Here is a 16,556-nt window from a genome sequence, read left to right on the forward strand (position 1 = left end):
GTGTGTATAGAAGAAGCTAGGAAATCTTAAGGGTCTATCTTAAAATTCTGCCTACCATAAATGCCAATGTTGAGATGTTCCTATTTAGATAAATACCATAAAAAGTGGGAAAAAAAGAAATGTCAACCAATTGCTTTAATTTTTTGTTGTAATATTATTATTTCAGACACTTCACTCATTAATATGGCTCATTTGCTATAAGTTAGTCAAACTAGAGGAAACTCTGGGAAGATAACAAAAATAAAATAAAATAAAATAGAATAAAATAAGTGTGACCTTGGGCTTAAATCTTCACCACTAAATGCTAGCTGTAAAACTCTGGGTAAGTTACTTAACTCTTCTAAACTTCAGTTTCCCTACCTATAAAATGGGGATAATAGTAGTATATTCCTCATATAGTGCATGATGGATTAAGTGAAATAATATGTGCAAAGCACTTAATACAGTATCTAGCACTAATTTAATGATAGCAATTATTATTTTATCATTGAATGACATAAGACATGTAAAACTGTCTCAGAAAGCATAAAGAATGATTCTGATGTAACATATTATCACTAGGTACACATAGAGGGCACACCACTAGACAGGTATCCCGTACATAAGGTGAATATGTTTAGTATGTACACATATTATCACATACTTATTTAATGTACCACTTTAATTGTGCAGTTCAAATTCCCACTTATCTTTGTCTCTGAACACATTCAGCATAAACAAATCAGCATACAGTTGACCCTTGAACAACACGGATTTGAACTGTGCAGGTGCACTTGTATGTGGATCTTTTTCAATAAATACATACTACAGTACTACGTGAACCGAGGTTGGCTGAATCCGAAGATGCGTAACCACAGATACGGAGGGCCAACTGTAAAGTTGTAAGTGGATTTTTTGACCTCTAACCCCCACATTGTTCAAGGGTCAACTGTATGCTCCCAAGATGAAGAACATAAAGAGGACTGATAATCATCTTTAAATAGATTAAAGGTTTTGTATGGATTTAGTAGCCAGAATTATAACCAGTGGAAGGAAAATACAGAAATGCAGATTTGGGCTAAATACAATGAAGAGATTCATTAACATTTATCAAAAAAATGGATTGAGTAAATAGTAAGTTCCATGTCCCTGAGTGACCACTTATCGGGGAAGTTTGTAAAAAGAATTCATGCATTAGATATGAGGCTTACACTAGTGACCTTTAAAGTCCCTTCCAATTGTAACAGCACGCACACATGCATTAGCCTGATTGATATTTCTATATAAATGTTTCCCACTAGATTGTTTCACCAATTAAAAAATACATATGTATATGTGTATATATATGTATGTATGTATATATTCCTTTTCTTCCCTGAAAGAAAAATAAAAGATCTCTTCCTCAGAATTTGACCTGGAGTGAAATTTTGAAGCATAAATTTCATATGTCTTAGTTTTTCTCTCTTTAGATCAGGCCACATATACTGCTTATTGTTTTGAAAAACAAAATTATGCTTAGTCCATATTATTTACAAGTGAACCTCTAATATTATACTTTGCTTCTAGAAGCTCCATATCAGTGCATCACTTCACAGTCGCTTTGGAAATTACCGTTACCATTCTCTTTGTGTGTCAGGCCTGCAGTGCAGAAAATATGACTATTTTTTCCAAGTTCATTTTCTCAGTGGCCCTTATTAAACTGTTCCAAAAGCTAAGTGTGACACCTGTAATAGGCCCAGGACTCACAGTCATGCACTATATTGGGAATGAATCTCAGATCTTCATTTTGTGTGTAAGTCTACCTTGTATATGATTGCTTATATATTTTCTTTCAACATTTTCCCCTTGTTTACAAAGTAATACATATTCACCGTAGAAAACTGAGTCATTATATAAAGGTACAAATAACCAAAACTTTCATTATTATTTTAATCAGCAACCAAAGACAATCACCATCAAGCATTTATGAATATTCTTCCAGAATTCCCTATGCTTATATACACATATAGATACACAGATGAATAATCTTACATAAATGGGATTATTCCTCATGCAGTTATTTCATGACATCTGTTTTCATTTAATGCATCATGAGCTCCTGTCATGTCAATGAATATAGAGACTTACCCCTTAACAGCTGGTGGTTAGCACATTGTTCCTGTCTGCTAGTAACCCTTTCTTGAAAAAAACATCCATTGCATACTCCATGTGGTCCGTGAGGAAGATGATCACAGTAGTCTCTCCCCACATGGTGTGTGGCAGGGAATCAGTTGACCCAGAGAGGTTTCCTAAGACCAATCAACATAGACCCTGAGATTTAATATATCAACACCAAGAGAAAGTTTTACTTCCTTTGGGATTGAGAATTATTAAGACATTATAAACTGAAGTTGCCTGCAGCCATCTTTGCTGAGTACAAAAAGGAAGCTGTCTGTGATAGGAAAATTGAAGCCAAAGCACAAAAAGAAGCAGAGATAAGCAAATAAGAGAGGCAGACAGAAAGAGAAAGTTTTGATGTATCTTAGACCCTGGATCTAGCCATGCCTAAAGCTACTTCATCTGGACTACAGTCTGTGCTGCTATAAGACAATATATGGGGACTTCCCGGGTGGCACAGTGGTTAAGAATCTGCCTGCCAATGTGGGGGACATGGGTTCGAGCTCTGGTCAGGAAGATCCCACACGCCGCAGAGCAACTAAGCCCGTGCGCCACAACTACTAAGCCCATGTGCCACAACTACTAAGCCTGCATGCCTAGAGCCCATGCTCCGCAACAAGAGAAGCCACCGCAATGAGAAGCCCGCGCACCGCAACCAAGAGTAGCCCTGCCCGCCACAACTAGAGAAAGCCCTCGTGCAGCAACGAAGACCCAATGCAGCCAAAAATAAATAAATAAATTTAAAAAAAGACAACATATGCTTTCCCACAAAATTACTGCATTATGCAAAGTTGTTCAATAAAAACCACAGGGCTTATGGGGGAAATGGGGCTATGAGTGCAACATTTAAGAACTGTCAGTGACACATACACTAAAAGATACAAACCTAATGAAAATGGTAGCAGTTTTACACATTAAATGGTTAAGAAATACATAAATACTACAATATGGTGCTTTATTTTGAAAAAGAACTAAAGTTTGCTTGTGGAAATGGGTTATCAGAAGGGTTGCAACTTGTGAATTATTGTGAAGTGGTGGAAGGAGGGTTATCTGAAATCAGGTGGAAAGCTGTAACACTCCATGTGGATGGGTGTGACTCAAAACACACAATGAAGTGAGGTAACTGGTAGACGTCTGAGGTCTGTGTGCGTGTATTTTGTGTATTCCTACGCAACTTGATTCATCTGGGTGTAGTTTTCTGTTCACCTGTATCTGGCTGACAAAATTGCACATAAACAAATGCAAAATTCACCTTCCGCTTAAATTGTCTCTAATATATTAGTCACAAAGGAATAGACAAGTGTTAGAGCAGTCTGTACTTGACTATGTTAGCGAATAAATTCCCTTTTTTTGTTTAAGATAATTCCAGTTAGCTTTCTTCCAGGGTCCTGAATAGTAATTCATGGCTACAAAATATTCCATTGCACAATACTAACACATTTTAAGTGTCAGGCTGGCTTTTCTGTGTCTCTTGACACATTTCTAGACTACCACTCTCTACTTTCAGTTCTTGTGTGCTCAGAGATTGAAAATTCATTTTAATATGAACATAAACTATCATTAAGAAGGTGGAGTAGACCTGAAAAAGATATAAAAATTCCAAAGCCAAATAGATTTTTTGAATTTGTACTATTATAATCTGTAACACAACTGACTTTTCAAACAGATAATTGAAAGTTGATGATTACAGAATTTAGTCTTGGCCCTGACAAACTGTGGCCAGTTTCAGAATGATTTTTTCATGGATTCTTATATTTCAAAATCCACAAAAACTCTCACAGAGATTATAATATTAAATCTTTTCATGTCAATATTGTATCTCAAATCACCTAACCCTGTACATAAAAAGTTTTCCCCTGAGTTATCATGTTAGCTCTTGTTTATAACAAAAGCCTACATGCATTACAGTTTTGTTACTGATGTTTTGAGTGATTATCCTTGGGGTTGGAGCAAAATTGGCTCCAAGGATACCGCCATTTTGTATTATTCTTGACAAGAGGAGAGAGCAAGTATCCCACAGACAAGCTGTTCTATACACTGGCTGTGACCCTAGCCTTTGAAACTCCTAAGTAGAGTTTATGCTGTGCAGATAAGGAGGCATAAAAAGTTTCCTTAAACCCACCTTAGCCCTAGACCTGTGCAGTTTTTATAGTCATTGGAAATGAGCCAGGTGGGAAAATGTTTTATTCTCATTTTTATCTATACGTATAATTTTGTGCCATTATACAATTCTGTTGTGAAACTAATTCAAACAACCATTTAATTTGAGTGTAATTTCAGTTCTCAGTTACCCTAGAAAATAGTATCCTCTGGATCAGGGGTTGGCAAAATTTTTCTGCAAAGAGCCTGAGAGTAAATATTTTAGGCTTTGAGGGCCATAGAGTCTCTGTCCCCACTACTCAACTCTGCTCTGAAAGCAAACATATACAAGATATAAACAAATAGGGCTGGTTGTGTTCCAATAAAACTTTATTTACAAAAAGAGACAGCAGGACAGATTTGTCCAGTGTACCAGTACCACAATTTGCCAACCCCTGCTTTGGACCAATAGCTTTCTTTTTCTTTCTTTCTTTCTTTTTTTTTTTTTTTTTTGATGGAGCCTTGCAGCAGTCTCTTGAGACTCAAGGAAAGCCAAGCAGGCAGGAACCTGAACTATCCCTGCTTCAACTAAAATTGTTTTTATTTTTATGATATGTGGACTTTTGCAAGAAATTAGGCTTGATTAAAGGGTTCCATTTCTAATAAGGAGAAAGGCTTCAAAACCACTGCCTTGGACTAAGCCTAAAACCTGCTGCTTTAAAACTCAAGAACAGATGTTTCAGGCAAAACAAACACATCTTCTGACATCTTTAAAAATGATCATAGGTGGTACACATGTGTTTTGATGTTCCCAGAAATTCACTTTCTCATAAAATTGATAAAAGCATTTACATAGATAATTTTAACAGCTCTAAAAATGTTATCAGCTTAATCTTTCCTAGTTCATTTTAACTGTTTTCTAAGTATAATGTTTAAAGTACCTTAAAAGGTCCAAGAGAGGTGGTATGGTATAGTGAAAAAAAGCACCAAATTGGGACTCTGTGTTTTCATCCATTGTTAGATTGTGAGCTTCTGGAAGAGAGGAACTAAGTTGTCTTTTTCATCTTTGAATTATCCTCAGCACCTAGAATAATACATGACACCAAACTTTAATTTTTTTTTTTTTTTTTTTTTTTTTTGCGGTACGCGGGCCTCTCACTGTTGTGGCCTCTCCCGTTACGGAGCACAGGCTCCGGACGCGCAGGCTCAGTGGCCATGGCTCACGGGCCCAGCCGCTCGGCGGCATGTGGGATCTTCCCGGACCGGGGCACGAACCCGTGTCCCCTGCATCGGCAGGCGGACTCTCAACCACTGCGCCACCAGGGAAGCCCCAAACTTTAATTTTTAAGGCAAATGTAAATTCACTATCAGAAAGCTAGGAAGAGAATAAATTCAGGTAGTTTATTTACTTGTATCTTTCCATAATCCATAAGGAAAATAGCATATCTCTCCTAGTGAGCAACAAAATAAAAAGTTAGTACTTTGAGATATATTTTTATACCTAGGAAATTAACATGTTTAAAACACGTAAAAGCTAGGGACTTCCCTGGTGGTCCAGTGGCTAAGACTCTGTGCTCCCAATGTAGAGGGCCAGGGTTCGATCCCTGGTCAGGGAACTAGATGCCGCAACGAAGAGTTCACATGCCACAACTAAAAGATCCCACGTGCCGCAACTAAGACCCAATGCAGCTAAATAAATTTTTTAAAATAAATTTATTTATTTTTATGTTTGGCTGTGTTGTGCCTTCGTTGCTACGCCCGGGCTTTCTCTAGTTGCGGCGAGCGGGGGCTACTCTTGGTTGCGGTGTGCGGGCTTCTCATTGCGGTGGCTTCTCTTGTTGCAGAGCACAGGCTTCAGTAGTTGTGGCTTGCAAGCTCTAGAGCGCAGGCTCAGTAGTTGTGGCGAACGGGCTTAGTTGCTCCGCGGCATGTGGGATCTTCCCGGACCAGGGCTCAAACCCGTGTCCCCTGCGTTGGCAGGCAGGTTCTTAACCACTGCACCAGCAGGGAAGCCCTAAATAAATATTTTTAAACAACAAAAAAAGCTAATAATTATTGGACAGTGCCAAAAGTCATGTCCTCACAAGGATCCACAAATCCCTTATGTGCAATTCTTAAATCTCAAAAGCTCTGGAAACCAAACATTTTTGTTTTGTACTTTTAGTAACTTATTGACAGTTAAATTACTCTAATCTAAACTTACTTGACAGTAGTAGCTGATCTGAACTGAAGGAGGCTATTTACTGGTATTTATTTACCACGCATGAATAATCATATGGTTTACTGCAAAATATATTACCCTATTTCATTATGCAGCGTTTTCCCTGAACTTCTAGGGTGTTAAAGAATACACAATCTATGGCATTTGGTTTTACACAACTCCAGATCTTTTCCTGGTTGCTTTCCGTAGTAATCTAGAGCCCCATTCCAGCCTGAGGCCATGCCATTGGTCCCACTTGTCTTTTCTGCGACCATCTTGAGCAACAATTGAGGCTGCAAACGGATCAGACCGCCTTCCTTCCTGTCATGGCAGTGGGAAAAGTAAATGTGCCTCCCAATCCCATAGAAAGTCAGTATTATCACTTTGATGGTCCATGATGCGTTAAGAAAGACCATCTTGGTCTTTTAAAAAGCACCTTTCTATTTTCATCACTGGACATTGGGCAGTCGAGGATTAGAATTAAGTTACCAGCTCTTAGCCTTGCAACGGAATCTGCTCAATATATATCTACCATTTGGCTGACGCACATCTTGGGCAGTATGTAAGAATTTCTCTTGCATTAAGTGTGGGCAAAAATGCGTATTTGTAGGGAGAAAGTAACCGGAGGCCCAACAGTGGCTCAGCTCCAGTAACAAATCCATCATTACTCCATGCAACTATCACGCTCCCCACGTATCGCTCTTGGACCCCACCCTCTGGCCGGCAGGATCGTATCTAGGGATCTCAATTAGAGAGCTTGTAGTAAATAAGACGGGTTATACCCGTAACGCTAGAGGAGGTGGACCTGCCTACTCCCTAGGGTGGGATATTCCGCGCTTGGAAAAATTAAAACGAAGTAGATTCAAACCACAATGCTAACTTTTCCCGACAGCATTTCCTTGTAAGAAAAAAAGCAGACCCCAAATCACCCCTCTAAAAATGCCTCTTTGGAACTGCAGAGTTAGTGGGTAGAACACTCTGCTGGACCCCACCTACGTCGGGCGCGCTCTCACAAGGCCGGGGAACCTCGCCGCTCCTGCGCGGGTTCTAGGCTCCTCCCCTCAGGACGCTCATCACCACCCTTCCCCGCTACTTCCGGCCCTCACCGAACGCCCTCATCGCGCTTGCGCCGTTTTGATAGGCTCTTCGAGTACAAGAACTCTGAGCGCTGCTTCCCAGGAACCGCCCCCGCCTCCTCTTCGCCCCGCCCACGCCTTACTGGCCTCTCCTGAAATCTCGCGAGGGTTGGTGAGCGTCCGTATTTTGCGGGCAACTAGCTTTCCCAGCTGCTGTAATTGCAGCTGCGGGAGAAATTGGAGCTGCTGTCGTCGGCGTGCCCCCCCTCCCCCACAGAGGAGAGCCACCGCCTCTTCTCTCGCTCTCCTCGTACACCTATCGCCGGGAGCGGCGGCAGCAACAGTCCCTGAGCCCACCGGCGCCTCCTCAGGCGGCCGCACTGCTGGTCATTCCCTCAGTCCGGCAGCTGCCGGCGGCCCCCTGCCACTGTCCGGCTCCTCACTTCAGATCGTCTGCTCCCTCCTCATCCTTCCCCGGGACCCACCTCCCCACGGCCTCGCCGGGGTGGAGGACGACGAGGAGGAGACGAGAGTCACCCTCCCTCCAGGCGGCGCCGGCTCCCTCACCCGCGGGTGTGTCTTATAAATGGCGTCGGAAAGCGACACAGAGGAATTCTTTGATGCCCCTGAAGATGTGCACCTAGGGGGCGGCTACCCTGTAGGGTAAGTAACCGGAGCCATGGCCCACAAGCCGGGCGTCCCCGTCCCCCGGCTTCCCCCGTGCCTTCCCCCGTGCCTTCCCCCCTACACCCCTCCCAGGGCCGGCTGTGTCCGCCACCGCTGCTCCTCTCCGCCTCCCTCGGGCACTTAAGAGAGAGTCGGGGGAGGGCGATTGGCCACTTCGGGCAAACCCTCCTCTTTTCCCTGGTGAACGGCCCCAGGTGTTCCTTTCTTGTCTTGTCCAGCTTTCTAAGAGGTGGGACAGTTTACGAACCTGAGAGCCGGAGATTTGTATTTGTGGGCTTCAGAGCATACTTTGGAAACATCCGTTTTAGCCTTGGGGGCCATAGTTTAAAGGAGCAGCAACAGGAGAAATTACAGTGCCCAGTTTTTTTTTTCTTTTGCCGCTAACTTACCTATTCGTTTCAGAGGTGGCTGTACCTCTCCCTATTTTGCCTTCTTCTCTTCGTTGCACAGAAAGAAAAGGAGCGGAGCGCGGAGTGGGGGGGAAGATTGGGTGTTTACTTAGGAAAGTCCTCTAGGTGATGTACTCTAGATCCACGGTGTTTTATTAAAATAGCACCTTGCCGTGAGGCAAAGGAAATCGAAGACAAGGTCCTTTGCCATTAGGGAGAATGCGGTCTTAAAAGCGTAGCCGGACATAAATGTGCACAACCGACTACAGAGATACAAACAAGTGCTGAGTAATCTGTGGTTAGAAGGAGAGCCACAGCTTTGTGCTCTTTATCTAATTCTGCAAGATGTTTTAGTGGTGATTAATATGGGAGATTCTGAGTAGGAAATAGAGTAGTTGGAATGCTTCGCTTGCCTGGGACTTCTACTTACCCACTCCTCCGCTTTTCAAAGTTGGAATATGTTTAAAGCGATTTCACCGAACTCTTCTACTGGGCTTGTGTGGAACTAGAGGCAGTGAAATACATTTTCATGCTATAAGAACTTGAAAATCGGTAAAATTTGTCTGTTAATGTAAGTCACTAATATGGTTCCAGGAGTCAGCTGCCTTCAATTTGCAAGCTTACCCGTGGAAGAAATATCTTAATGCAGATAATGTTATCTGTACATTCTAGAAGTCGTTCTAAAACCTAATATGTATTATATATAATATATACCTCAAAAGTTACAGCAACAAAATCAGAGAGAACTTTCTACGTTGGTAGATCGCTGATGAGTGTGTTTCCACCAACCTTCAAATCACTGTTATGGGATTTGGGGGCTGCAATGGCCAATCTTGAGATGGCATTGAATCTCCTTCAAGTTCAATATATGAAACAAGTTCATAGCTAGATGTTAGAGGATAGAAAATTCACTTGGATTACCAAGTACATTGGAGCCCCCTGAAATTAAATTTTGTCTTTGTGGTATTCCCTTTAAAGTTATGAACTGTCAATTCAGGTTAAATAAGAGACCTAATCCTTTAGTTGTTGTTGTTGTTGTTTTGTGTGTGTGTGTGTGTGTGTGTGTGTGTGTGTGTGTGTGTGTGCGCGCGCGCGCACGCGTGCGCGTGCGTGGAGGGGGAAGGGAAATAACCGTCGACATATATGATTTAATCAATTTAGAGCTATGTGAATATTGTTCCTTTTCAATGAATATAACAAATTTAAGTTTGAAGGACAGCTACATCAGGACCTGTGTAAACTGCCTAGTAGTCCAGGACCTGGCACAGAGAAAGAACTGCAATGTTCATTCCCTTCTCCTTCTTTTCTTGGAATTAGCAAATTTAACTTCACACAGTGCTTACTTTGGGAGGAAGTATGCAGAACTTGGAGTTATTTAACGTATCCAAACCGAATGAGTCATTTTGATAGAATTGATAGAGTCACTTATTCCCTCGTGGGATAATATAGTTTCTCAAGCACTTTGATCCTTTGATATGCTAGGTGAAAAGTAAAAACATCTCTTGGGACCCAGCCTTCTGATTTTAACTCTAACCTGCCTATATATTGAGAGTGTTGAGCTCTGTGGATAAAACTGTTAGTCTGTGAATTTTTCAGCTCCATTCTGCGTTAGTGAGGGGATTTGGAAGAGAATTAGACTCATCTGGAGAATTGCATCTGAAAAGAACTAGCTGTACTGGGAGGACTGCACAAGGTTGGCATCATTAGCATTTCCTCTGTCCTTTGTGACAGTTTTTGTCATTTTGCATAAGGTACTGTGAGGAGACTTGGCTGGGTAACTAACAACCTAGAAATGCAGTGAGAAATCTTGATTTGTGGAAACACATGGTATCACTAGATATCTGGTCATTAGAAGTATCCTCTCTCCCTTGAGATACACTTGGAGTGGCATACCATATAAACTCTAAGAGGTTAACAGACTGAGTTTGGGCACTTTAAGAAATGTTCCTTGCATTGCGCGTTCTAGAGTACACAGACCATTTCACCAAATTGTAGTAAACTGAGTAGACTGTTGAGAGTAATCTCGTGTTTTGTTAATCAGCAGAATCCAGGTAAACAATTCATTTCCTAAAATTGATTTATTTCTTCTTTTCTCCCTCCAGTGGTGTCTTCAACTTTGTTATTCTACTCTTTGAAAGCAAATTTAATAAGTTAAAAATAAGCCCAGCTGTTTATAGAAAGGCTTGATTCGAATGCACCCTACTATAACACAGTGGCAGATCATCTCCACTTGTACAGCTTTACAGTGTACATCAGTTATAATGCTTTATTTTGATTGGTATTTTAAGTCAGGTTTCCTTATTCTTATCTCCGTTTTAATGAGAAACCTTAGGCTCAGAGAGGTTAATGAATTGGCCTAGGAGACACAGCTTATAAGTGAAAGCTGGGATTTGAAACCAGTTCTTCGGACTCCTACTCCAGTATTTTTTCTAGTACATCATAGCTGCCCCATCCTGGGTGTGTGTGTGTGTGGGGTGTGTGTGTGTGTGTGTGTGTGTGTGTGTGTGTGTTTATACAGGGTAACCTCCTCCAAGAGATGCTGGAGTAAAATGTTTTAGGACCAACTTGCTAAATTGAACTGATGCATATATTTACAACTAGCAGCACAAACTTTTCAGTTCTCTTGGCTAGAAATTCCCACTTTCTCTTTCAAGAATGTGTATCTTGTTTTGTCAGATAGGAATGTTATAAGATCATAGCATGTTACAGCTGGAAGGGACATCTAGTTAAACTCTTCATGTAAAATGTTGTGAAAGCCAAAGCCTGGAAAAAGTAAAGTGACTTGTCCAAGGTGCCACAGCAAACTAATGGCAAAGTTAGGACTAGAATCCAGATGAGTTTCACAGTCTAGAGTTCTTTTCTGCTATCATGCTGTCTTTTGATAAAGCAGGAAAGGGAGGAGGAAGTTTGGTATAGTAGAAAAAAGCCCTGGACTATGAGTCATTTCATTTCCTCATCTTTAATTCGAGGAGAGTTTAACAGACTGGATGGTATTGGGTACATGATTCGAGACCCATAGATTTGAAATTAAATATTTACTGGGTAAATTATATATGAAATGAATGTTCCTGCTAATTTGTGTGGATTATACATACACCTACTAAAGGCTGGCACTGAAACATGTTATAAAATTAAATGTGACATTTTGAGCATTCTTTATTTTTGTGTTGGCAACCAAAATATTTGTATTTTGGCTATACTTGTAATCAGCTATACATATACATATATCCCCATATCTCTTCCCTGTTGCGTCTCCCTCCCTCCCACCCTCCCTATCCCACCCCTCGAGGTGGTCACAAAGCACCGAGCTGATCTCCATGGAGTCACAGTATATTATTTTAGATTGGAGTAATGACAAAATCTTGATTTTTAAGTTATGAGAACTGAGATCAAACTGCTCCAAAGAATTGTTTGGTCTGAAAAGTAAAAAGTTGCATACTGCCTTTGTTGAAAACTCAGCTTCTCACTTAGGCCTCAGAAACATTTCTCTCTGAATTGAAAATTGATACAAGTTTCAATTAAAAAGGCCTTGGAAGGAAGGCTAGAATGGTAACATTTTTAGAGTAGGAAGGGACAGGAGATCATTTAGCCCAGCCCTTCCATTTAACTGAAAGAGAAACCTAGGCTCAGACAGGGGAAGTGACACATCGCTGATTAGTGGCAAGCTCAGAACTAGAACCCAGGTCTCCTGATTCTTCATTTATACCGTGATGCCTTGTCTGCAGAAGGAGGGGAAGTGTTGCCAGGTATCCCTGCTGTAGGTTTCTGGCACTTACCCTGTTAGCGGGACTCCTAAGATGGTCAAGCTATCTACCATGATTCTGTTTCTTTCATGCCTTTCTGTCAGAGGACATGGACTGTTCTAGGATCCTAACTTTTGTCCACTAATTTTCTCCAAGTCAGGATGAAAACCGGTGACAGAATAGCTAATCTAAGAACAGGGATGGTTATTTGTTTTGTTTTGTTACTGTCAGTCACAGTGTATTATTTTATTTATTTATTTTAACATCTTTATTGGAGTATAATTGCTTTACAATGGTGTGTTAGTTTCTGCTTTTAACAAAGTGAATCAGTTATACATATACATATATCCCCATATCTCTTCCCTCTTGCGTCTCCCTCCCTATCCCACCCCTCTAGGTGGTCACAAAGCACCGAGCTGATCTCCCTGGAGTCACAGTATATTATTTTAGATTGGAGTAGTGACAAAATCTTGATTTTTAAGTTATGAGTACTGAGATCCACCTGCCCCAAAGAATTGTTTGGTCTGAAAAATAAAAACTTGCATAGCTGCCTTTGTTGAAAACTCAGCTTCTCACTTAGGCATCAGAAACATTTCTCTCTGAATTGAAAAGCGATACAAGTTTCAATTAAAAAGGTATTTGTGTGCTATGGGTTACTTAAGGAAAGAGTCCTTAAAAATGACTGTTCATGGGTTGGCATTTAAGCATAAATTGTATTTAATCATGGATTATATTTGATTGCTATTGGCTTTGTGGATGATAGAAATATATTTACATATGCTGTTCTATCACACCCATGTAGCATCATATAGAAGTGGGGGGGAAACCTTCTGCATATTAATGAGTAAATTCAGGCTCTAAATTTAGTGGCCTCAAACTGTCAGTTTGGTGACCCATTGAGGCGGGACAGTCCGAACCAGTACTGCAATTTGGGGGCTCAATTTGAATCTGTACAAACTCCTGTAAACTGAAAACTTTATTCTGTTCTTATGATAACCTACTTCGTAAAATAGGGTAGATAAAATTTGATCTTTAAAAATATTAAAAACCTAGATTTAGGATGTTGACCATTCAGTGGTGATCCTACAGAACAAAAAATAACTTCTAATTGTTGATATTTGAGACTTGTGTAACCTTTACATTACATGACAATCCATGTGTTCTCTTTGGTTCATTGTTTTGATTTTGACAAAGTCAGGTGAATTTGCCGGGCAAGCACCTTGAAGAGGCTGTTTGTTTCCTCCTCACACTCTGCCTGCAGTTCTGGTAATTACTTCCTGGGGTATGGAGGAAAGGAGTGGTGGTGGTGGTGGTGGTGGAGGAGGTGATGGAGATGGAGTAGGTGGTGAAGGTAGCCCCAGCAGCCGAGATAGAGAGACCAGGTTCTAAGGCTGCTTCTGGGGCATGGGTAACTGAGACCAGACAAATCATACTATTTAGCATTGTTTTAGGTACATGCCTACACAGTGAATTAAACAACCCTTTCTGTAAGAGATTAATAGCCTATAAGAATTACCTCAAACAAAATTTAAAATAATAAAAATTGTAGGTATTTAACCTGAATTGATAATTAACCTACATTTGTTTTCTACCCAGAGCTAAGCTAATTTCTACAAACTTTCACAAGGTTTATTCCCCCCTAGCTGTCAGATATTATTCTGCTAACAAGCTAAACCTTTAATTGGGTGCTTTCCTTACTCTTCAGAGCGGAACCTTATCTATTCTCTTATTTCAAACTGAGCAGTCTTTGTGTTAGTCTGTCACCTCATGATTCAAGATTGTGGAAAAAGCACATAAGACATAATGTGGGCCTCATACCTGATGGCAACCCCAATGTTTTCCCCCATTCAGTATACAAATTTATCTTGGTTACTATAGCAACCAACCTATCAGTTATTCTTCTAGCTCTTTTGCCTTCTCAGATACTAGGATTACCATATAATCAGGTTCTGCTAAAGCTCTTCAGGTCTTAGCATTTTATTACCAGCCGCAGCTGTCTGGCAGTTTACAGCTTGGCATTCCATTAGTGTCAGTCGGTTTTAAGTCCACAAAACCTTTTTGTCTCCAAACATTTTAAACATACAGAATTTAACAGGAACATGTTTAGGCAACATTTTTCTCATACTAATTTTCTCAGTTCCATTGTTAGTCATTGTCTTGAAGATTGAATGCATTACATCACTGGCATCCAGTGGCCATCCATTTGTCATATCAGCTAGAATAAACTTCAAGATCAAGAGTGACCATTTAAGAAATATATGCAAATGTGAAGTGACTTAAAAGTACCTTGATTCATCAGCAACTACCAAATAACCATAACTACCTCTAACAAAAATGATTTCCGTAGGTTGTAGAAAGAATGTTTGGACCTTTCATTCTAATTTGAGAAAACAGTTTCGAAATTTAATAGGAGAGGTTATCTTTCTTTTGCAGCCTTTGAATAAACGGGAAAAGAAAGGTAAAGACTGCATAGTTGTATGGGTCTTTATTATGTCCTTCTGGGTTTTTTTTTTTTTTTTTTTTTTTTTTTTTGCAATACGCGGGCCTCTCACTGTTGTGGCCTCTCCCGTTGCGGAGCACAGGCTCCAGACGCGCAGGCTTAGTGGCCATGGCTCACGGGCCCAGCCGCTCTGCGGCATGTGGGATCTTCCCAGACCGGGGCACGAACCCGTGTCCCCTGCATCGGCAGGCGGACTCTCAACCACTGCGCCACCAGGGAAGCCCGTGTCCTTCTATTTTTTTATCTCTTAAAAACTTCAGAATTCAAACAACTAAAATAGTTTTAAGTTATATATATGTTTGTTTTGCTAAAAATAAGGATGTTGAAGAAATATTTAGGATATATAAACTGGTAGTTTATGTATTAGTGTTTGTGTTAATGTTTGGTGCTCATGCTTGTTAATATTGTATGGTATAGTAATAACTTCTAAATATGCATAATTAATCTCAGTTTAACTGAGGTGGTTAATCTTTTAGTCATTTAGCCAATATTGGTATCCGTTTCTGTACACAACTATAACGTAAGTAATTGTTACAGCTACTGCTTTGGGCAGCACAGATCTAGAATGTTCTGTCACCACAGGCCGTTCTCTTGGGGAGTGCTGCTGATGCCTCCTGGTGGGGGCGGCTGGAGAGATGCAAGTTGGGCTATGTTGGCTATCCCTGTCTAAAAGGCAGGCAAAAAGATATTGGAACCGCTGTCTGCATTTTATGCCATGTTTCGCCAGGAACTCAGTCTGTTTTGTTTTGCCAAACCTCGAGCTGGAGCACATGGTTCGGGCAAGGATAGTTCTTACATATTTGTAAATTGATTTATAGCAGTCTTAAAAGACAAAAAGTGAAACCACATTTGGTTAAGCATTTAAAAAATATATATATCAAAGTAGAATTCTCTTAAGATATTGTGTGTACTTTTCAAAAAGTGTTTGTCTTTCTGAATTAGAATATTATGTAGTGAGCTTGTAAGTTTGTGAAATGATTAAATTAAAATTTCCTGGCTTGAATTTTTATTTAAATCATATTCAAATGGTTTCATTTTAATATTAGTTTATCCTATTCAGAACTCTGGTTACCAAATTCTGAGGATGCCCCAAGGAGAACTTTATTTTCATTGTATAAATAGGCTTAAGAGCAGAAAAGGTTTTACTTTATCCGCAGGATCCTAATCCTTAAAATTTTTAAAAAGAAGGGGGAGGGGAGGATAAAATTTTTTTCAAAAAGGGCCAAGGATGAAGCATAAAAGTTTTGGAAACTACTGACAGAAAACTTTAACAATGTTTTCCAGTAGGCAGCCTGTACAGAGCAACCCATACCTGTTTAAAACCTACTTGACCACTCACTACTAATTGTAGTAGACTATTCCAGTACAGACTCATTGAACCATGGGCATTCTTATGAACCACAGGTCAAGCTCTCTAGAGGACCAATAAATAGAATATAGAGCTGTATTCAAACCCACTTTCTCAGAAGCAGGCATCCTGGTTACTAAGTAGGCTCAAGAGAAGAGGTAGGAGTGTTCTTTCTGGCATTGCTCTTGAACTGGAAAGACTAGCCATGGATGAACTTAATGTCCATAGTCCTCTTTTAAATTTGTTCCTGCAAGTTTTTATTTAAATTGGGAGACTGAGGAAATTATCTTTCTAGTTATTAGCAGTACTATTAACAATTTGTGTGGTTTTTAAAAAAATCATTATTTTAAAATATACCTATCTACCCAAATGGCAGGTGGTTTGAAGGTTTCCTCCCA

The 16,556-nt window shown here is 40.3% G+C and overlaps 1 protein-coding gene and 1 long non-coding RNA gene across 2 annotated transcripts in view; one reads left to right on the forward strand and one right to left on the reverse strand.

Annotated features, from left to right (window-relative positions):
- The window catches only part of LOC117198504 (uncharacterized), a 134,901-nt gene extending 127,415 nt beyond the window's left edge, over positions 1 to 7,486 (reverse strand). The window contains exons 1-2 of the long non-coding RNA XR_007474791.1: positions 5,157 to 7,486; positions 2,107 to 2,267 (exon numbers count right to left, since the gene is read on the reverse strand). This is a non-coding gene — a long non-coding RNA (uncharacterized LOC117198504). The remainder of the gene's footprint in view (positions 1 to 2,106; positions 2,268 to 5,156) is intronic.
- Positions 7,487 to 7,665: 179 nt separating this feature from the next.
- The window catches only part of WDR44 (WD repeat domain 44), an 82,996-nt gene continuing 74,105 nt past the window's right edge, over positions 7,666 to 16,556 (forward strand). The window contains exon 1 of the mRNA XM_004285093.3: positions 7,666 to 8,154. Coding sequence (XP_004285141.1) covers positions 8,078 to 8,154 — 77 coding nt within the window. The 5' untranslated portion in view covers positions 7,666 to 8,077. The remainder of the gene's footprint in view (positions 8,155 to 16,556) is intronic.

This window comes from Orcinus orca, chromosome X, assembly GCF_937001465.1.
Source record: "Orcinus orca chromosome X, mOrcOrc1.1, whole genome shotgun sequence".
NCBI classification, from domain to species: domain Eukaryota; kingdom Metazoa; phylum Chordata; class Mammalia; order Artiodactyla; family Delphinidae; genus Orcinus; species Orcinus orca.